The 23,241-nt window shown below is 36.8% G+C and overlaps 1 protein-coding gene across 1 annotated transcript in view; it reads left to right on the top strand.

Annotated features, from left to right (window-relative positions):
• CCDC18 (coiled-coil domain containing 18) overlaps window positions 1–23,241 on the top strand; it is a 103,201-nt gene that overhangs the window by 18,430 nt on the left and 61,530 nt on the right. Inside the window, exons 6-10 of the mRNA XM_068964764.1 lie at window positions 1,953–2,049; window positions 3,552–3,673; window positions 5,393–5,684; window positions 8,708–8,832; window positions 12,385–12,542. Of these exons, the coding sequence (XP_068820865.1) occupies window positions 1,953–2,049; window positions 3,552–3,673; window positions 5,393–5,684; window positions 8,708–8,832; window positions 12,385–12,542 (794 nt within the window). The remainder of the gene's footprint in view (window positions 1–1,952; window positions 2,050–3,551; window positions 3,674–5,392; window positions 5,685–8,707; window positions 8,833–12,384; window positions 12,543–23,241) is intronic.

Here is a 23,241-nt window from a genome sequence, read left to right as displayed (position 1 = left end):
TTCTGGAGGGCGGGGACATATGTATACCTGTGGCTGATTCAGGTTGAAGTTTGGCAGAAACCGACACAATATTGTAAAGCAGTTATCCTCCAGATAAAAATAAATTTAAAAGAAAGTACAGTCCTTCATTGAATGTAAGATTACACAGATTTTTAAGGTGTACCATTATTTTCAGTTCAGTTCAGTTCAGTCGCTCAGTCATGTCCGACTCTTTGCAACGCCATGAATTGCAGCACGCCAGGCCTCCCTGTTCATCACTCCTGGAGATCACTCAAACTCATGTCCGTTGAGTCGGTTATGTTAGTAATCATTAAAAAATACCACCATGAAACTATGGTATGCCATCAGAATTAAAATAACCTACCAGTTTAAGAGGTGTTAAAAATGTGAAAACAGTGTGCCTCTTAAAATACATAACCTGTGATGTATTGTTTGTGGGTTTTTTGGTTAACCTATGAATATACAGAATGTATAATAATAAAAAGTTGGACTAGTGTTACCTCTGTGGTAGAAGTCAGGGGAATGGAGTTTGGAGGGGATACATAGGATTGTTAACTCTGTAATGTCTGTGATATTTTCTTTGCTTAAGATAAAGGCTGCGTGAAATAAAAATAGCGAAGAGTTTAAGATTCATAAAAGTTGGGTTGAGAATACATGGGTTTATTTATCCATTCTTTTCTGTGTGGCTGAAAATGTTAAGCCCTTTTTAAAGAAATTGGTGGTAAGGAAGAGTAGTTAAGTGTAAAGTGAATAAGTTTGACTTGAAAGATGACAGAGGCAAGCACAGATCTGTGAAGGTTTTTGTTTGAGAAATGCTGCAGGTATCCTTTGCTCTCTGAATTCTAGCTATATCAATGAAGGAATGGAATATATTCTCTTAGATTTTCAGATAAATCCCCCCTTTTTTTAAAATCTGAAACTTTGATCCAAGTAGATAGCTCAGATAATCTGCAATTGCTCTCCAAATTTAAGAACCTCTTATATTCAAGAAGTAAGAGATACTTTATTTTTTCTCTCTCTTTTAGAAAATACATTTTATCTTTATCTTTTAAAATATATTTTTGGCCGTGCCATGCGGCATGTGGGATCTTAGTTCCTCCAACAAGAGATCAAACTCGTGCCCTCTGGCATTGGAAACCCAGAATCTTAACCATCAGACTGTCGGGAAAATCCTGTGAGATACTTTGACTCGAATTTGTAAGCCCATAGAGAAGACTCTGAAAATAAAAAAATATAAGTTCCTGAAAGGGAAGAACTAAGATCTAGAGTATAGATAAAGGAATTCACTTTGGATAAGAGAAGAGTTGCTAACTTTAAAATAATGGGGTTAAAAATAGGTTTGAATATAGAAGAAATTTTAGATATAGGTGTGAAATTGACCAAATTCCAGCCTAGTACTCTCAGTTCAGTGTGAGAGATATGAGGAAAGATCAGAATCAACTGAGAGGTGAGACAACGTGGTTGGTAGTAGTTGGATTTTGTTGTTAAAATTTTGTATCTTATATCAGTAGAAGTTACTGTCATTTGAAATACATTTTTAAAAATTACTTGGCCTTTGCAAAGATCACAAGATTTACTGAGTATTTTTAATATACTAGACCGTGGACTGTTTCTGTAATACCTGAATTTTGAGATCTATCATATAGCCTCAGGCTACTTCTCTAATCTGTCTTTTCCAGATAGCAAAAAACATTGCCAACACATAAAAATGTTTCAAAGTTTATAAGTGTTTTATGTTCTGTTTTGTTTTTCATGTAGATATCTTATATTGAGGAAATTATTGTAGTCTAATCTTCATCTTTCATTTTAAGTCTTATACTCATTTTTTTAACACAGAGAAATCTGCTTCTCTCTAATTATTCCTTATAATTAAATACAGGTTACTTTGGAACTTAAGTACACAAGCACAGAGCATTCTTTACTTTTATTAATTATCTGTTTTTTAATTTTAGAGCTGAACGACAAAGGAATGAAGCACTGTATAATGCTGAAGAGCTAAGTAAAGCTTTCCAACATTATAAAGAAAAAGTGGCTGAAAAACTGGAAAAGGTAAGAGGCAATTGTACAAATTCAGTGTTTTGCATTGTCCATATGCTGAAAATAAAGATAGACATAGAATATCTTTATAGTTAAAGCAAGGAGTAATTTTTATGATCTCACTCATAATAATTGAAATAAAGAATGTATAATGATTAGTTAATATAATATTTACAGTCTTATAATGAGCATTAACTTTCTTATCCTAAGAATGAAAAGAGTGGAGATAAGAGAACAAACAAAATATAGAGAAAGATGAGATGAGTGAATAGTTTGGAGCTATAGAAGTAAAAGCAGGAAATTTGTTCCCATCACATCAGTGAACATGAAGGCAGAGTAGATTATGTAGCCTTTAATTGGTTTCTCTAGATATAACACCCTGAGAGGGGTTCCACTTTGGTCTCAGAGGAAGGTTCCTTGAACAGGTTATACGTAGTAATATAGGGTTTAATTATGTTCATTGAATATATTCAAGTAATACCACATGACAATAAACCTGTTTGGAGGGAGGCCATGTTGGACATTCAGATAAATTCTTTATATCCTTAACTAATATTTATAAATTCTCTTCAAAGAAAGGTAGGAAGGGAAGAAATATTAACAATTAAAAGAATTAAGATTCCATTAGACGCTGAAGTTTTAAGTGTGAATTAATAAGATCACTGTTTTGAAAGCCTTGGAAAAGGTCTCTGTGGGAAAGAAATACTGTAGAAAGTTTTTTTTTTTTTTGACCACACCACATGGCTTGTGGGATCTCAGTTCCCCGACCAGGGGTTGAACCCAGGCCTCTTGGCAGTGATATCATGGAGTCCTAACCACAGGACTGCCAGGGAATTTTTAATAAGGTATTCTGGAGGGGGAGGTAGAATCCTTAGTACAGGGAATATCCTCCTGGAGAGGGAGGACTAAAGAGAGGAAAATGGAAGAGATGAGTTTTTACATGTCTCCTCAGGATTGTTGATTTCACAACTGCTCAGCATAGCCCTTGAATCTAACAAAGGAACTGGGGCTGATCTGCCCAGTCCTCTACTCTCACTGCTCAAATCTGGCTGCTTGACTTTTTTATATCTTTTAAGTTTGGGGCTGTGATTCCATTGGGAGTATTCTGTGGCTAAGGTGTCAAAAATTGCTTCTCTGGAACATTTGCCTTTGGTAACTTAATGTTACTAAAGTTAGTAACATTAGCTTTTAGTAACAATGTAGCTTGCCTTGTCAAGTTGCTTGCCTTGTCCAGGTAAGACCAGCACAATTCTGCTTATAGGTAATAGTGCTATTGTCCCTCTCTTGAAGTTGTTAACTATTTCTGGATAGGTGTTAATATTCCGCCTCCCCTCCCCCTGCCGCCGTTCTTTATTGCTAGAAGTTCACTTTCTTCCTTTCACTACAAGGCTGGGGACTTAAACCTGTGGAGTACTTACTCCATTCTCCTGTTTATTTCTGAAATCACTGCATTTGAAATACCTAAAACTTATGACCACATTAGTATGTTGACTTAAAACAGATTTTTGTTTTAGGTTCAAGCTGAAGAAGAAATATTAGAGAAAAATCTATTAAATTGTGAAAAAGAAAATAAAAGGCTATATGAAAAGTGTGGTCTGTATAAAAATGAACTTGAAATTCTAAAAGAGAAATTAAGGTACAGTATCCTATTATAGAAAAAGGATTTTTTGTGTGGAAGTAGAAGTAGCAGCAGAGTAAAAACTGAAACATTTAAAAATAGAATATTTTGTATTCTGTAATTATGGCTTTAAATTATGTAGAAAGATAGGCATTCATAACTAAGATTGTTTTCTACTTATAAGGTTAAGGTTATCAATGAATAAAACATGTGTTGATGTTAACATACTTAAATAGAGTAGTATGATCAACATATTTGCCTTGCATACATATAGAAAAATTAACATAGACCTGATGTCCTTGGCGGAGAAGGCTATGGCACCCTACATCAGTACTCTTGCCTGGAAAATCCCAAGGAAGGAGGAGCCTGGTAGGCTGCAGTCCATGGGGTCACGAAGAGTTGGACATGACTGAGCAACTTCCCTTTCACTTTTCACTTTCATGCATTGGAGAAAGAAATGGCAACCCACTCCAGTGTTCTTGCCTGGAGAATCCCAGGGACGGGGGAGCCTGGTGGGCTGCTGTCTATGGGGTCGCGGTGAGTCGGACATGACTGAAGTGACTCAGCAGCAGCAGCAGCAATGTCCTTGGAAGGAAAGTTATGACCAATCTAGATAGCATATTAAAAAGCAGAGACATTACTTTGCCAACAAAGGTCCATCTAGTCAAGGCTATGATGTTTCCAGTGGTCATGTATGGATGTGAGAGTTGGACTGTGAAGAAAGCTGAGCACCGAAGAATTGATGCTTTTGAACTGTGACGTTGGAGAAGACTCTTCAGAGTCCCTTGGACTGCAAGGAGATCCAACCAGTCCATCCTAAAGGAGACCAGTCCTGGGTGTTCATTGGAAGGACAAAGCTAAAGCTGAAACTCCAATACTTTGGTCACCTCATGCCAAGAGTTGACTCATTGGAAAAGACTCTGATGCTGGGAGGAACTGAGGGCAGGAGGAGAAGGGGATGACAGAGGATGAGATGGCTGGATGGCATCACTGACTCGATGGACATGAGTTTGAGTGAACTCAGGGAGTTGGTGGTGGACAAGGAGGCCTGGCATGCTGATTCATGGGATCGCAAAGAGTCGGGCACAACTGAGTGACTGAACTGAACTGAATGTTCTTGTAAGGTGACCACATCAGCTAATTAGTAGAATATATATTCTTCAGATTAGGTGGAGTCACCTAGTTTAACCTCATTTCAAGATGTAAAAAATGTGAAAAAGGGAACTGATGAAATTCAGTTACAGTTCTAAAATTAGATTGTTCTATTTGACATGTTTATATATATTAAAAAATAATGCTGATAATAATCTTATTAATAGTTAATTAGATTTTACCTTTTAGAGTTATGACTAATAGTTTATGATTTTTCCTTATACTTTCTAAAACTTGATGCTGCAAAATATCATGTTGGGATTTTGGAGTTACTTTCCTGTCATACACTTTTTAAAAGGGAGCAGAAATGCTTCCAAAATAGTGGAGTTATTCTGTCCAATTACTGTGAAACACTGGGCAAGTTACATTTTTCTTTGCCTCATTTTCCTTATCTTTAATCAGGGAGTAACAATAGTACCAGCCACATAAAGTTGTGAGTACCTAACATGGAAAAGATAGGCACTCAGTAAATGTGAGCAGGTTTCAGGATTAAGCTTTAAAATATCTTAAAAGTGACATTGATGAACTAACATGATAATTGAAAGTGAATGTTTAATTTTCATTTTTACACTTTTTTCTTCATAGGCAGTTAAAAGAAGAAAATAATAATGGGAAAGAAAAATTAAGGATCATGGCAGTGAAAAATTCAGAAGTCATGGCACAACTAACTGAATCTAGACAAAGTATTCTGAAGCTAGAGAGTGACTTAGAGGACAAAGACGAAATACTTAGAGAAAAATTTTCTCTGATGAATGAAAACCGAGAATTAAAAGTTCGTATTGCAACACAGAATGAGAGACTGGATTTGTGTCAGCAGGAAATAGAAAGTTCGAGGGTAGAACTGAGAAGTTTGGAAAAAATTATGTCCCAGTTGCCTGTAAGTATGTGACAAGGAAAATTTTACCTAAGTGCTTTGTAAGAGATCATGATTTTGTTGTTGCTTTATTACTTTCCATTGTTTTCCTTATATACCTGCTTTTAGTCATCAGTTCTTTTCTGTCTCATCCTTTTTTCTTTTCTGAACTTATCTTTGTACTGTTCTACCCTGTCTCAGTCTCTTTTATGTCATGTGTAAGAATACCATCAAATTTTTTAAAATAGTTTTATTAAAGGAACTTGTATATATCACAGTGTTCACCTATTTTAAGTATACTATTCAATGATTTTTAGTAAATCTACAAGTATGGAAACAATCATCACAATCCTGTTTTCATATATTTCTATCCCCCAAAGGCCCCTTGTGTCCATTTATAATTAGTCTCTGTACTGTGATACTGTGAAAGATTGAAGGCAGGAGGAGAAAGGGAACACAGAGGATGAGATGATTGGATGGCATCACTGACTCACTGGACAAAAGTTTGAGCAAACTCCAGGAGATGGTACCCTGGAGAAGGAAATGGCAACCCACTCCAGTATTCTTGCCTGAAAAATCCCATGGACAGAGGAGCCTGATGGGCACAGTCCGTGGGATTGCACAGACATGTGGTCGGGTACAACTTAGCATCTGAACAACAATAACCCATCCCCACTCCTAGGGGATCCACTCTTTTGCCTCTAGAGATTTGTCTTTTCTGGACATTTCATATAACTGAATTATACAATATGTGGTCTTTTGCATTCTTAATGTTTTGAGGATCTTTCATTGTGATATGTATCAGTATTTCAGTTCTTTATATTGTTTAATACTATTCCTTTGTATGGATCTGCCACATTTATTCATTCACCAATAGGAGGCCATTTGGGTTTTTTCCACTTTTGGACTGTTATAAATGATGCTGTTTTGAATATTTGCTTACAGGTCTTCATCCACAGGTTTCTCTTGAGTAGATACCTAGAAGTAGATTTGCTGAGTCGTGTGGTAAATTTATGCCAAATTGTTTTCCAGAGTGGCTGCACCACTTTAATTCTCAACAGCAATATATGAGGATTTCTGTTTCTCTGCATCTTTAGTTCAGTTCAGTTCAGTCGCTCAGTCGTGTCCGACTCTTTGCAACCCCATGAATCGCAGCATGCCAGGCCTCCCTGTCCATCACCAACTCCCGGAGTTCACTCAAACTCATGTCCATTGAGTTGGTGATGCCATCCAGCCATCTCATACTCTGTCGTCCCCTTCTCCTGCCTCCAACCTCTCCCAGCATCAGGGTCTTTTCCAATGAGTCAACTCTTCGCATGAGGTGGCCAAAGTATTGGAGTTTCAGCTTTAGCATCAGTGAACACCCAGGACTGATCTCCTTCAGAATGGCCTGGTTGGACCTCTTTGCAGTCCAAGGGACTCTCAAGAGTCTTCTCCAAACGTCACAGTTCAAAAGCATCAATTCTTCGGTGCTCAGCCTTCTTCACAGTCCAACTCTCACATCCATACATGACTACTGGAAACACCATAGCCGTGACTAGACAGACCTTTGTTGTCAAAGTAATATCTCTGCTTTTGAGTATGCTATCTAGATTGGTCATAACTTTCCTTCCAAGGAGTAAGCGTCTTTTCATTTCATGGCTGCAGTCACCGTCTGCAGTGATTTTGGAGCCCCCAAAAATAAAGTCTGACAGTTTCCACTGTTTCCCCATCTATTTCCCATGAAGTGATAGCCAGCATATATTCTTTTCTGTCTTTGATTACAGCCATCTTAATGAGTATTAACTGATAGCACACTGTGGTTTTAATTTTCATTTCCCTGTTGACTGTTGAACAGCTTTTTGTATACCTTTTAGAATTGTTTTTATGGTAGCATGTGGCCACCTTTTATCTGAGTTATAGATATGACCATATTTATAAATGAGGTTAGGAAGAAAATAAGTATACTTGTATCAGAAATTTGTTATTGATAGGTATAAAATAAAGGTGAGATCAGGAGAAAACGATTAGATAAATGTGTCATGGTTGGTTTTACATATGAATGGATGGTAGTTTTAAACTCTCATGGATTTAGGATGCTGAAAGAGACCTTAGTCTCTTTCAAGAATAATCATTCAATACCATCATTTTATTGGTGAAGAAATGTGCCCAAGGAAATAAATAATTTATCCTGCTAGTGAGTGGCAGAATTAAAACCAGAACATAGAATTCCTGGTTTCCATCCCCCTGCAATATCTACTTTCCTAGGATGCTGATTATTTGCTTAAATTTTTAATTGTACTGACTAATTGTGAAATTTGGCAATAGTAAAATACAGGTAGCATTCATTTTAAATTGATGCTTTCATTTGACTTAATATTAAGAATTACCTGAATTGTGGTTCTGAAAGTCAAGTGGTAATACATGCTTGATCATCCTATATAACATGGTTTGGAAATGTGAATTTAGAAAAATTTTTCTATTTCTAGAATGTGTGATTTGGTTATAGTTTGAAGGTAGTAGTCATTAAGTGCTTACCTTGCCCTTTTAATAACTAATTTTAAAAATTCTCTATTCAAAATATACAGCATACATACAGAGATCAGTGTAGTACATTTGCTAAATCTGGGAAATATTTTGATATCTACTACAGAATAAAATCTTTTAGGGAGATAAAACATCATTATATATTTTGTTAATCCTGATTCACTTCTCTCCTCAGAGGTAGCCACTGTTCTGAAATTCATACGTATCTTTCTTGTCCATAATTTAAATATTGCCCCATACAAATATATCCAGAAAAAAAAATAGTGCATTTTTTAAAATACTATATATGCCTCTCTTGCTCTTCATTCCATGTTATAAAATATCTCCATAATGATTTATATAATGGAGATTTAACTATTATAGTTTTTCCATTAATATTTTATAATGGATAATAAATTTATACATTCTGTTGATGGCTGTTAGATTGTGTCCACAAAATTTTTCAGACTTGAAGTTCTGCATAAAAAATGATTATGTCATAGGTATTATAAGTTTATATATCTTTGTTTTTAAACTTGCAGTTAAAAAGAGAAATATTTGGTTTCAAATCACCTCTTTCTAAGCACCAGATGAGTAGTTTGTCAAATAAGCAAGACAGTTACATTGGCTGCTGTGAGACAAATAAAATGGTGATTTCGGAATTGAGGTATGGTTTTCAGATCCTGAAGTTGTAACAAATACAATGTTTTTTAAAAATTGGTAATTAAGATCTTTGATTAAATTGAAAAATATGCAGAGAAGTCTAGAAATGTTTTAACAAATATCTATATTTCCACATGAGTTTGAGCAAGCCTGGGAGTTGGTGGTAGACAGGGATGCCCTACGTGCTGCAGTCCATGGGGTCGCAGAGTCGGACAGGACTGTTCGACTGAACTGAACTGATATTTCCACAATGAAGGCTGATTCTTCTGAACATTTTTTGATACTTTTTTCGAATCTGTTTCTTTAAACAAAAAGTAAAACATTAGTTAAAATCCTTAACACTAGTCCCATTCTCCTCCTAATTATCTACTTTCATGAGTTGGGTATCTACTCTTCATTTCGTTTGTGCATGTTTACACTTATATGCATAAATATGCTGTTTCTATATTGTTTGTAATTTTGCTTTTTCACTCAGCATCATTTTAAAATTCTTCCATGTTGGGGTAAGTAGGTGGAATGATTGATCAATGGATGGATTAGTACTGTCAGTTTAGTTTTAATAGAAGTGTAAGAGTCTATCTTATAACTTCATCACAATTTATCTGTTCCTTTGTTTATAGTTACCTTACAGTAAGTCTCCTACATACAGTCAAGTTCCATTCCAAGAGTGTGTTCTTAAGTCCAACAGAGTTAACCTAGGTACCCAACTAATACAATTTGCTATATAATATATATATATAAACTATAATAGGTTTATAATACTTTTCACACAAATAATACATTAAAAAAACAAACACAGAAAAGAAAAAAACTTAAATCTTACAGTATAGTAACTTGAAAAATACAATAGCACAGTACAGTAGTTGGCATACAGGGGTTGGTATCAAGTGAATGGGCAAGACGAGTTACTAACTGAAGGAGGGAGAGGTGGGAGATGGTAGGGTTGAAGGATCATCAGCAATAGAAGTTGGAGGGCAAGCTGCAGTTTCACTCACATCTGACACTGATGGCACAGGTTCTTATTCCTTGCTGGATTCAGTTCTGCCTCTTGCAAAAAATGATTCAGTGATGTCTGGCTAGTAGCTCTTTTTTTCTCATCATAAATGACGCAGTAGCACTGGATTGCATTCTGAACAGCTACTGCCATCTGCATGTACTGTTCTACATTTGGGTCCTGTGCCTTAAAAACTACAGTGCCTCCTCAAATACAATTCCCTTGCCATTTCCTGCATTGTGAATCTCTTTAGGTCTTCAGTTACTTCTTCCTCTTGTGTCTCGTTGTCCTTTCTCTGGGCCTCCAATTCCATCAGCTCTTCAGTGAAGTTGTCCTCTTGTAGATATAGCTGTAGGTTCTTGCTGAGGGTCATTAAGTTGCTGAAGACCTCTTTGGACTCCTCATCCACCTTCTCAAATCCACAAAAATTGTGAACGAACTGTGGGCAAAGGTTCTTCCAACCCCCATTCATAATAACAGCCATTAAGTCACACCAAGCAAAGTCATTGTTTTTTATGGCCTATCCAGTGACTCCCAGTGTTAGTCACTAAATCGTGTTCAACTCTTTGCAGCCCCATGAACTATAGCCCGCCAGGCTCCTCTGTCCATGGAATTCTCCAAACAAGAATACTGGAGTGGGTACCCATTCCCTTCTCCAGGGGATCTTCCCAACCCAGATATCGAACCCAGGTCTCCCATAGTGCAGGCAGATTCTCTACTATCTGAGCCTCCAGGGAAACCCTTATGACCTATAGTCAATGTTTTTTTATGTTACAGTCCTTCCAAATTGTAGCAAGGTTGTTCCTGATTTGTCACTCACCTTTACTGTTTGATGAAAAAAGTCTGACATAAATAATATTTCCTGAAAGTCTCTATAACTCCCTGGTCCTTAAGTTGGATGAGCAATGTACTGTTTGGTGGCAGATGCACTACTTAGATGTTAGGATGATAGTTGCCCATGAATGGGGAATGGCCTGGAGCGTTGTTAAGCAGCAAAAGAATACTGAATGGGACATCCTTCTCCAAGCAAAACCATCCTGGAAAACAGCCTATATAACCCAGGCTTTAGGGTTAGTCTTCCACACAACAGAAAGAGAACCCTTGGCTATGTTTTTAAGGGCTCTTGAGTTCTCTGAATAATGAACTGAGAGACTTCAGCTTCGTATTGCTAAAAGTGTTACCCCTAAATAATAGTTATCCTATCCTTTGCTGCTTTTATAGTCTGCCATCAACTTTTCCTCCTCACTGACGTAACTTTGGTTTGGCATTCTCTTCCCATACAGTCCTGTCTCATCCACATTAAAAACCATCTTGGGTAAATACATGCCTTCATCAGTAATTTCTCAGAATCGTTTCAGGAAATTCCTGGGTAGCTACCATATCTGCATTCACTGCCTCGCTACTTACTTTTACCTTGTGAAAATTGGCTCTAGCCTTGAATTGGTAAAGTCAGCCATGACTGGCTTTTAAAGATGTGCCCGATAGTGGCTCAGACTGTAAAGCGTCTGCCTACAATGTGGGAAACCTGGGTTTGATCCCTGGGTTGGAAAGATCGTCTGGAGAAGGAAATGGCAACCCAGTCCAGTACTCTTGCCTGGAAAATCTCATGAATGGAGGAGCCTGGTAGGCTACAGCCCATGGGGTAGCAAGAGTCAGACACGACTTAGTGACTTCACTTTCACTGTTTTATTGCTGTGTTTCTTAAAGTCTTCATAAAGGCTTTTAGTTTTTTTTTTTGAATCAGCATTAAACTGAGCAGGCCTTGACACTGATGCTTATCTTGCCTCCACACACCAAGAAGTTTCTCTGTCTCTTTCATCACTTTTCCATGCTTCTTTCATATTGTTGACACCATCAGCACAGTGGACTTCACGTTCCGTAACTTTGTCCATTTTCTATGGAATTGTGCCAATGGTTGAGCAGTTCGTGGTACAAGACCTAGCGATCTCTCCCATCTTTTTGACTCCACTCTCAATTATTTTCACTTTTGTTTCCAACATCATCACTTGAAGCTCCTTAACACCTATATCACCACTGCTTTTATGCTTGTTTCTGGACATCCTGAGCTTGAAATAAAGATAATGTACTACTGTGCTCTATGCAGTACTCTACAGTAAAGGGTACAAAGGCACAACCCCTTGTGAGAGGCTGCACACACATGACAGTGCATCAGACGTGTCAGTTAACGTGATTGGACATGAGAATGCACATTCGCATCTTGGTAGGTGTGCAACTTGAAGGAGACATACTGTATGTATAGTTTTTGTCTGTTAAAAATAATGCTATGAAGTATATATACATGTTTCCTGTATAATATGTGAGAGTTTCCCTAGCAGATGTTTCTAAAAGTAAAATTGCTGGTCGTAAGGTACTATCCTGTTTCTGAAGTAACTGAACCTGTTTACAGTGTATTCAGTGGTTTGTAAGATTTTCTGTTCCTGGCCAATAGTTGACTAATATCAGAGTTTTAATTAAAATTTTTTTAATTTGAAAGGGAAAAATGGGATGTAATATTTTTACAGAATCTTTCTAATGCTTTTGGTTTATTTTCTTTTGTGCCAGGATTAAACTTGCAATAAAAGAGGCAGAAATTCAGAAGCTTCAGGCAAACCTGACTGCAAATCAGTTATCTCACAATCTTACTGCTTGTAATGACTACCAAGAAGGTCGCAAATTAAATAGTTTAGAAACAGAACCTGTAAAACTAGGTAATCAAGTAGGTATGTTCAATTCTTTTAATAAGTTGTAATTAGAGTTCTCTATGATGGTTTTTTTTAATGCCTGTATCACAGTGTCATGTGTACTTTTTGTTGCTTTTGCATGTGGGATCTGTTGGTTTCTATTATCAAACACACCTGATAATCTGTTATTACTACTTAGTGTTGATAAGACAGAAAAAATTGTTTCAAAATTATTAAATGTTGCATCATTGTTTGAAAATACACTTTTTAAAAGTAAGATTTCCTTACATTTTATGATGCATCCATCTAAAATAAGAAATTCAGTATATTTTGTCAAAGGTTTGTTTTTTTATACGTATATACCCTTGTTACCATCACACAGTTAAGACATACAGTAGTCCCTGCCTATCCTCCCAGGATATGTTCTAAGACCTTCCGTGAATGCCTGAAGCTACAGGTGGTACTGACCCCTATATACTACAAAGTTCTTTCTTGTACATACAAATGATAAAGTTTAATTTGTAAATTAGGCACAGTAAGTGGTTAACAACAATAACTAACAATAAAATAGAATAATTATAACAATATACTATAATAATAAAAGTTATAGGAATGTGGTCTCTCTGCCTTTCCCTCTATTGTACACTTTAAATGGCTTTTTCATCTTCACACATTGTGGCTGTAACTTTTACAGTTTTACCTATGATAGCAAAATAAGCACAAATTTCTTTTTCACAATTTCGTGGATAGAAGATTCTTAACTATAGATCTTACCACCCTCAGCATATAACTTTTTTCTTTCCTTATTAAATCTAGAACTTTCACCTTTTCACTGAAGCACATTACAGCTTCTTTTTGGAATATTTGAATTTCTAGCATTACTACTCTTGCAGTTCGGGACGATTATTAAGTAAAATAAGTATTACTTGAACACATGCGCCGTGATACTGCAACAGTTGATTTGATAACCTAGTTGACCACTAAGTGGCTAAAAGGCACATACCAGGACAAAGGGATTATTTACATCCTTGGCAATTTGGAGCTGGATGACAAGGGACAGTGTAAGACTTTATCACACCACTCAGAATACCACACAGTTTAAAACTCAGGAATTGTTTATTTCTGGAATTTTCAATGTATTGTATTCAAGCCTTAATTGACAGCAGGTAACTGAAACCTCAGAATGTGAAACTGAGCATAAAAGAGGACTACTGTATAATATTTCCTTCAGGTTCCATATATTCCTTCCCAGTTACTTTGGGCTTAATATTCTCTTCTTTTTAAAATTTTCTTAAAGTGAAAGCTTAGATTATTGACTTTAAATCTTCCTTTTCAAAAGTATTTAAGGGTATAAACTTACTTTTAGGTTATACTTCAGCTGCATCTTCAGCTGATTAAAATTAGCTGTATAACCTAATTTTAGGTTATGTTTACATTTTATTCATGTCTTATCTTACATTTTAATATCTCCTATATATGTTTATTTCCAAATATGTAGTCATTTTCCAGATATCTCTGTTATTAGTGGTGAACATTAGTTGTTTTCATTAAACAAATGAATTCATGAAAGAACCTGATTTGAATTTTTTAAATGTTTTTTGAAGCTCAGTTTATTGGTCAGCATATGGTCTCTCTTGATGAATATTCCTGATTCACTTGAAAAAATTCTGTATTCTGTAATTATTCAGTGAAATTTTTTTGCAGTTCTATTGAGATATAGTTGACATACAGCACTGTGTATAGCTGCTGCTGCTGCTGCTGCTGCTGCTGCTGCTGCTGCTGCTGCTAAGTCACTTCAGTCATGTCCGACTCTGTGTGACCCCATAGACGGAAGCCCACCAGGCTCCCCTGTCCCTGGGATTCTCCAGGCAAGAACACTGGAGTGGGTTGCCATTTCCTTCTCCAATGCATGAAAGTGAAAAGTGAAAGGGAAGTCGCTCAATTGTGTCCAGCTCTTAGCCACTCCATGGACTGCAGCTTACCAGGCTCCTCTGTCCATGGGACTTTTTTTTCCAGTCAAGAGTACTGGAGTGGGGTGCCATTGCCTTTTCCAGCTGTGTATAGCATAATGACTTAATTTACATATATCATGAAATGATTTTCACAGTAAATTGGTTAACATACATCATCTCGTATATATACCAAAAAATAAAAAGGAGAATGTCTTAAGCTACTCTGTTAACAACTTTCTAATATACAACAGTATAATCTATTGTCATTATATTGTACATTTGGACCAGCTTTTTTTTTTTTTTGATGAACCTAGAGATTATATATATATATATATATATATATATATATATATATACATACACACACATATATTTTTTACTTTACAATACTGTATTGGTTTTGCCATACATTGACATGAATCCACCACGGGTAACATACTTGGTTTTTAACCAGTAATTAACATGAAGAAACCACTGTATAGAAGAAAACTTGCAGTATTTGTAATACAGTTAAGTATCCTACATACAAACCTTCAAGCTGCAAACTTTGAAAGATGTGAGCGTGCATTCGCGTGTCCAACCACATAAATTAGTTCACATGTCTGGCATACATTGTCACATGTGTGCATCCTCTACAAGTGGCTGTGCTTTTGTGTCCTTTACATTATAGAGTACAGTATCTTTCTTTCAAGCCCAAGATGTCCAGTTCAGTTCACTCGCTCAGTCGTGTCTGACTCTGTGACCCCATGAATTGCAGCACACCAGGCCTCCCTGTCTATCACCAACTCCTGGAGTTCATTCGAACTCACATCCATCGAGTCAGTGATGCCATCGAGCCATCTCCTCTGTTGTCCCCTTCTCCTCCTGCCCCCAATCCCTCCCAGCATCAGAGTCTTTTCCAGTGAGTCAACTCTTCGCATGAGGTGGCCAAAGTATTGGAGTTTCAGCTTTAGCATCATTCCTTTCAAAGAACACGCATGACTGATCTCCTTCAGAATGGACTGGTTAGATCTGCTTGCAGTCCAAGGGACTCTCAAGAGTCTTCTCCAACACCACAGTTCAAAAGCATCAATTCTTTGGCGCTCAGCTTTCTTCACAGTCCAACTCTCACATCCATACATGACCACCAGAAAAACCCTAGCCTTGACTAGATGGACCTTTGTTGGCAAAGTAATGTCTCTGCTTTTGAATATGCTGTCTAGGTTGGTCATAACTTTCCTTCCAAGGAATAAGTGTCTTAATTTCATGGCTGCAGTCACCATCTGCAGTGATTTTGGAGCCCAGAAAAATGAGGTCTGACACTGTTTCCACTGTTTCCCCATCTATTTTCCATGAAGTGATGAGACCAGATGCCATTATCTCAGTTTTCTGAATGTCCAGAAGCAAGCATAAAAGCAGTGGTGATGTAGCTGGTACTGCTAACAAGTACCAGCTGTTATACTGTACCACTGTACTTTCCAAGGTACTGTACTGTAAGTTAAAAAAAATTTTTTTTAAGTATTTGTGTGAAAAATAGCTGATCGCAGCTACCTTTGTTGGACTTAACGAATGTGCTCTCAGAATGGAACTCATTTATATGTAGGGGACTTACTGTAATAGCAGATCAGTTGAATTCCTTATATATGATTATCTAGGTTATTAAGTAGTCTTTTTAAGACTTCATTTTATTTATTTATTTGTTGCTTTTAAAAATGTGAATATTGCCCCTTTCTCCTTTTTTTTTCTGTCTTTATTTTAAAGTAAATGTAATTGACCTACAACACTATGTTAGTTCAAGCTGTACAACATAATGATTGGACATTACAAAATCACCATGATAAGTCTAGTTACCATTTGATGCTGTACAGCATTACTAGGATATTATTTACTGTATTGTCCCTACTGTACCTTTTATCTCCATGATTCATTTATTTTATAACCAAGTTTGTGCCTCTTAGTCTCTCTCACCTATTTCACTTATCTCCTTTCCCTTCCCCCTTCCCAACTGCTGCCACCAGGTGGTCCTCTGTATGTTTGAGTGTGTTTCTTTTTTGTTATGTTTGTTCATTTGTTTTGTTTTTTAGACTCCATATGTAAATTTTATATGAATGAAATAATACAATATTTGTTTTTCCTCTGTCTAGCTTACTTTACTTATCATAATACCCTCTAGATCAGTCCATGCTGTTGCAAATAATCAGGATTTCAGTCTGATTTATGACTGATTAATATTCTATTTTATAAATACATTCTGTATATATGCCTTCTTTATCCATTTATCAATTGATGGACACTTAGATTGCTACCATATGTGAGATGGGCTTCCCTGGTGGCTCAGAGGTTAAAGCATCTGCCTGCAGTGTAGGAGACCTGGGTTCAAACACTGGGTCGGGAAAATCCCCTGGAGAAGGAAATGGCAACCCACTCCAGTATTCTTGCTTGGGAAATCCCGTGGACGCAGGAGCCTGGTGGCCTACAGTCCACAGGGTCGCAAAGAGTCGGACACGACTGAGTGACTTCATTTTCATTTTCACTTTCTATCTAGGCTGTTGTAAAATACGCTGCAATGAATATGGGAGTACAGATATATTTTCTAATTAGTATTTTATTTTCTTCAGAAGCATACCCAAAAGTGTAATTACTGGGTCATATGGTAGTTTTAAAGAGAAAAAAAGGCACCCCCATACTGTTCTCAACAGCGTCTCTACCAATTTATGTTCTCTCTAGCAGTGCACTAAAAGTGCACTTCTCTCCACATTCTTGTTAACAGTTGTTATTTGTTGTGTTTTTGATAATAACCATTCTGATAGGTTTGAGGTAGTTCATTGTGGTTTTGATTTGTATTTCCCTGGTGATAAGAGTTGTTGAGCATCTTTTCATGTGCCTGTTGACATCTGTATGTGTTCTTTGGAAAAATGTCTATTCATGTCCTCTGCCTGTATTTAAAATCAGGTTGTTTTAGTGATATTGAGCTGTGTGAGTTTTTTGTATATTTTGGATATTAACCCCTTATCAAATTATATCATTTGCAAATATTTCCTCCTGGTGGGCTGCCGCCTGTGGGGTCGCACAGAGTCAGACATGACTGAAATGACTTAGCAGCATTCAGTAGGGTACCTCATTTTGTTGATAATTTCATTCATTGTGCAAAAGCATTTTAGTTTGATGTAGTCCTACTTGTTTATTATTGCTCTAGTTTTCCTTGCCTGAGGAGACCCCAAAAATATTGCTAAGACTAATGTCAGAGAGCTTACTGCCTGTGTTTTCTTCTAGAAATACGATGATTTCAGATCTTATCTTTGTCTTTACTCCATTGTGAGTTTATTGTTGTGGGTGGTTTAAGAAAGTAGCCCATTTAGATTCTTTTGCATATCTCTGTCCATTTATTAGAGGGGCTGTCTTTTTCCCATTGTATATTCTCGCTTCTTTGCCATAGATTAATTGAACATAAAATGTGAGTTTATTTCTGGACTGTCTACTTTGTTCCATTGAACTGTGTGTCTAGTTTTGTGCCAGTGCCATACCATTTTGATTACTATAGATCTGTAGAATAGTTTCAAATCATAGAGCATGATACTCTGAGCTTTTGTTCTTCTTTCTGTAGACTGTTTTGGCTTTGGGAATTTTTGTGTTTCCATATAGATTTTCTTTCAGATAATATCTGGAAGTGGAATTGCTAGATCTTATGGTAGTTCTGTTTTTAATTTTTTGAGGAACTGCCATACTGTTCTTCATAGTTACTGTGCCAATTTACATTCCCACCAGTAGTATACAGGATTCATTTTTCTCAACATCCTCACCAATAGTTGTTATATCTCATCTTTTATATACAGCCTTTCTAACAGCTGTGAAATAATAGCTCACTGTGAGTTTTTTTCTTAATTTTTTGATTTAATTTAATCTTTTTCCCATTCTTATTCAAATTCTCTTCCTATTTAGGATATTACAGAATATTGAGTCGAGTTCCCTGTGCTATATAGTAGGTCCTTGTTGGCTATTTTTTTAAATTGAAACATAATAGTTAATTTATAACGTATCAGTCTCTACTGTAGGCAAAGTGACTCAGTTATACACAAATATACATTCTTTTTTCTATTCTTTTTCATTATGGTTTATCACAAGATAAGCTATGCTGAATATAGTTTCCTGTGCTATTCAAATTAGAATCTTGTTGTTATGTTATTGTAGTTCTGATTTAGATTTTCATAATGCTTAGTGTTGTTTGTACCTATTGGCCATTGGTGTCTTCTCTGGAAAAATGTCTGTTCAGATTCTCTGCCTTTATTTTTGGTGTTGAGTTGTGATTTTTTAAATATGTTCAGGCTATTAACCCCTTATCAGATAAATGATTTGTAAATATTTTCTCCCATTCCATAAGTTGACTTTTCATTTTGTTGATGGTTTCCTTTGCTGTATAAGAACTTTTTAGTTTGATATAGTCCTGCTCATTTGCTTTTGCTTTTGATGTAAAATGCAAAAAAAAAAAAAGAAAAATCACCAAAAGACAGTTACTGCTGAGACTGTAACTGTCTCATTGCTGTTACATAACTGTCTAATAGCTGACAGTCTATGATGTTGTTTTTTTTCTAGGAATTTTATACTTCATGTCTTATGTTCACGGTTCATGTCTTTAATCCATTTTTAGGTTAATTTTTGTGTATGGTGTAAGATAATTGTCAAATTTCATCCTTTTATATGTTGCTGTCCAGTTTTCCTGACACTGTTTATTGAAGAGACTATTCTTTCCCTGTGGAATATTCTTCATTCCTTTGTTGTAAATGAATTGACCGTTATTTATGATCCTTCTGTTTTTGTCCTGTTGATCTATGTGTCTGTTTTTATGCCAGTGTTATACTTTTTTGATTGCTATAGATTTGTCACATAGTTTGAAACCAGGTAGTATAATGCCTTCAGTTTTGTTCTTCTTTCTCTTTTGTAGTTCCATATAAATTTTAGGCTTGTTTATTCAATTTCTGCGAAAAATACCTTTGGAATTTTGATAGGGGTTGAATTGAATCATAGATCACTTATGGTAATATAAATATTTTCACAGTGTTAATTCTTGTAATCCTTGAGGATGAAATGTCTTTCTGTTTATTTGTCTTCAGTTTCTTTCATCAGTGTCTTATAGTTTTCAGTATACAGATCTTTTACCTATTTGGTTATATTTATTCCTAACTATTTAATTCTTTTTGATTCAATTGTAAATGGGATTATTCTCTAATTTCTCTTTCTGGTTGTTGTTGTTCAGTTGCTCAGCCATGTCCAACTCTGTGACCCAGTGGACTGCAGCACACCAGACTGTCCTTCGCTATCTCCTGGAGTTTACTGAAATTCATGTCTGTTGAGTCAATGATGCCATCCAACCATCTCATCCTCCATCTTCCCCTTCTCCTCCTGCCCTTAGTTTTTCCCAGCATCAGGGTCTTTTCCAATAAGTCAGCTCTTCAAATCAGGTGGCCAGAGTGTTGGAGCTTCAGCATCAGTCCTTCCAGTTAATATTCAGGGTTGATTTTCTCCAGGATTGACTGGTTTGATCTCCTTGCAGTCCAAGAGACTCTCAAGAGTCTTCTCCAGCACCACAATGTAAAGCATCAATTCTGTGGTGCTCAGCCTTCAAATAGAAGGGGAAAAGGTGGAAGTAGTGATAGATTTCCTCTTTTGGGGCTCCAAAAGAGCCGTGAAATCAGAAGATGATTGCCTCTTTGCAGTAAAGTGATGACAAACCTAGACAGAGCAGAGACTACTCTGCTGACAAAGGTCCATGTAGTCAAGGCTATGGTCTTCCCAGTGGTCATATACGGTCATAAGAGCTGGACCATAAAGAAGGCAGAACACCAAAGAATTGATACCTTTGAACTGTGCTGGAGAAGACTCCTGATGAAAGTCCCTTGGACAGCAAGGAAATCAAACCAGTCAATCTTAAGGGAAATCAACCCTGAATATTCACTGGAAGGACTGATGCTGAAGCTGAAACTCCAATACTTTGGCCACCTGATGTGAAGAACTGACTCATTGGAAAAGACCCTGATGCTGGGAAAGATTGAAGGCAGAAGGAGGAAAGGGCATCAGAGGATGACATGGCTGGAAGGCATCACTGATGCAATGAACATGAACTTGGGCAAACTCTGGGAGGTGACGAGGGACAGGGAGGCTTGGCGTACTGCAGTCCATGGGGATGTGAAGAGTCGGTCACGACTGGGTGACTGAATAATAACAACAACAGCCTTCTTTATGGTCCATCTCACATCTGTACATGACTACTGTAAAACCATAGCTTTGACTATATGGACCTTTGTTGGCAAAGTGATGTCTCTGCTTTTTAATACGCTGTCTAGGTTTGTCATAGCTTTTCTTCCAAGGAGCAAGTGTCTTTTGATTTCATGTCTGCAGTCACTATCTGCAGTGATTTTGGAGACCAAGAAAATAAAGTCTGTCACTGTTTCCATTGTTTCCCCATCTATTTGCCATGAAGTGATGGGACTGGTTGAAGTAGTTCAAGTATGTTGAAGAGAAGAGACATTACTTTGCCAACAAATGTCCATCTAGTCAAAGCTATGGTTTTTACAGTAGTCATGTTTGGATGTGAGAGTTGGACTATAAAGAAAGCTGAGCACTGAAGAATTGATGCTTTTGAACTGTGGTGTTGGAGAAGACTCTTGAGAGTCCCTTCGACTTCAAGAAGATCAAACCAGTCAATCCTAAAGGAAATCAGTCCTGAATATTCATTGGAAAGACTGATGCTGAAGCTGAAACTCCAATACTTTCGCCACCTGATGTGAAGAACTGACTCATTGGAAAAGACCCTGATGCTGGGAAAGATTGAAGGCAGGAGAAGGGGATGACACAGGATGAGATGATTGGATGGCATCACCGACTTGATGGACATGAGTTTGAGCAAGCTTCAGGAATTGGTGATGGACAGGGAAGCCTGGCTTGCTGCAGTCCATGGGGTTGCAAAGAGTCAGACATGACTGAGTGAACTGAATGGACCAGATGCCATGATCTTCATTTTTTGAATGTTGAGTTTTAAGCCAGCTTTTTCACTCTCCTCTATCACCTTCAATAGGCTCATTAGTTCCTCTTCACTTTCTGTCGTTAGAGAGTGGTATCATCGCATATCTGAGGTTATTGATATATCTCCTGGCAATCTTGATTCCAGCCTGAGCTTCATCCAGCCCGGCTTTTGCATCATGTACTCTGCATATAAGTTAAATAAGCAGAGTGACAACATAGAGCCTTGACGTATAGTTTCTTATAGTTCATAGTTTATTCAGAATTAAGATTTTTCCATTTGAAATAAAATATAGAAACTTTATAAGACTATAGGTCTCTCTACCATTCCTATTTTATGTTGTAATTATCCAAGGTGTTATAGCAACATATGTTGAAAACCTCACTAGGCAATACTATTTTTTCTTTCCTCTGTTCATAATTTGATAGTTATCACTCTGGCTTTTTCTTGATTAGTGTTTGCCTGGGAAGATTTTTTCCATCCTTTAAAGGATGTATCTTTGTATATGAGTGCGTTTCTGATAGATAACATATGATTGATTCTTACTTTTGTAACTAGTCATTCTTTTACCCTTTTATTGGAATGTGTTGGTTACTTACATTTAATGTAATCATAGATCTTTTTGGGTTTAAATCTTCTATCTTGTTATTTGTTTGCTTTTTATTCTGTTGGGTTTTTTTTCAATTTTCTTGCCTTCTTTTGAATGAATTTTAGTATTTCATTTTTTTAATGCCTTCTATTAAGTAATCAATTATACCTCTTTATTTTTTTAGTGGTTGCCCTAGGGGTTAACATATGTATCTTTTTTTTTTTTTTTTTTTTTTAAATTTTAAAATCTTTAATTCTTACATGTGTTCCCAAACATGAAACCCCCTCCCACCTCCCTCCCCATAACATCTCTGTGGGTGATCCCCATGCACCAGCCCCAATCATGCTGTATCCTGTGTCAGACATAGACTGGCGATTCAATTCTTACATGATAGTATACATGATAGAATGCCATTCTCCCAAATCATCCCGCCCTCTCCCTCTCTCTCTGAGTCCAAAAGTCCGTTATACACAGCTGTGTCTTTTTCCTGTCTTGCATACAGGGTCGTCATTGCCATCTTTCTAAATTCCATATATATGTGTTAGTATACTGTATTGGTGTTTTTCTTTCTGGCTTACTTCACTCTGTATAATCGGCTCCAGTTTCATCCATCTCATCAGAACTGATTCAAATGAATTCTTTTTAACGGCTGAGTAATACTCCATCGTGTATATGTACCAAAGCTTCCTTATCCATTCATCTGCTGATGGACATCTAGGTTGTTTCCATGTCCTGGCTATTATAAACAGTGCTGCGATGAACATTGGGGTACATGTGTCTCTTTCACTTCTGGTTTCCTCGGTGTGTATACCCAGCAGTGGGATTGCTGGGTCATAAGGTAGTTCTATTTGCAATTTTTTAAGGAATCTCCACACTGTTCTCCATAGTGGCTGTACTAGTTTGCATTCCCACCAACAGTGTAGGAGGGTTCCCTTTTCTCCACACCCTCTCCAGCATTTGTTGCTTGCAGATTTTTGGATCGCAGCCATTCTGACTGGTGTGAAGTGGTACCTCATTGTGGTTTTGATTTGCATTTCTCTGATAATGAGTGATGTTGAGCATCTTTTCATGTGTTTGTTAGCCATCCGTATGTCTTCTTTGGAGAAATGTCTATTTAGTTCTTTGGCCCATTTTTTGATTGGGTCGTTTATTTTTCTGGAATTGAGCTGCATAAGTTGCTTGTATATTTTTGAGATTAGTTGT

Source organism: Capricornis sumatraensis, chromosome 2 (genome assembly GCF_032405125.1).
Source record: "Capricornis sumatraensis isolate serow.1 chromosome 2, serow.2, whole genome shotgun sequence".
Lineage (NCBI taxonomy): Eukaryota > Metazoa > Chordata > Mammalia > Artiodactyla > Bovidae > Capricornis > Capricornis sumatraensis.
This window is presented reverse-complemented; position numbering and strand designations above follow the sequence as displayed.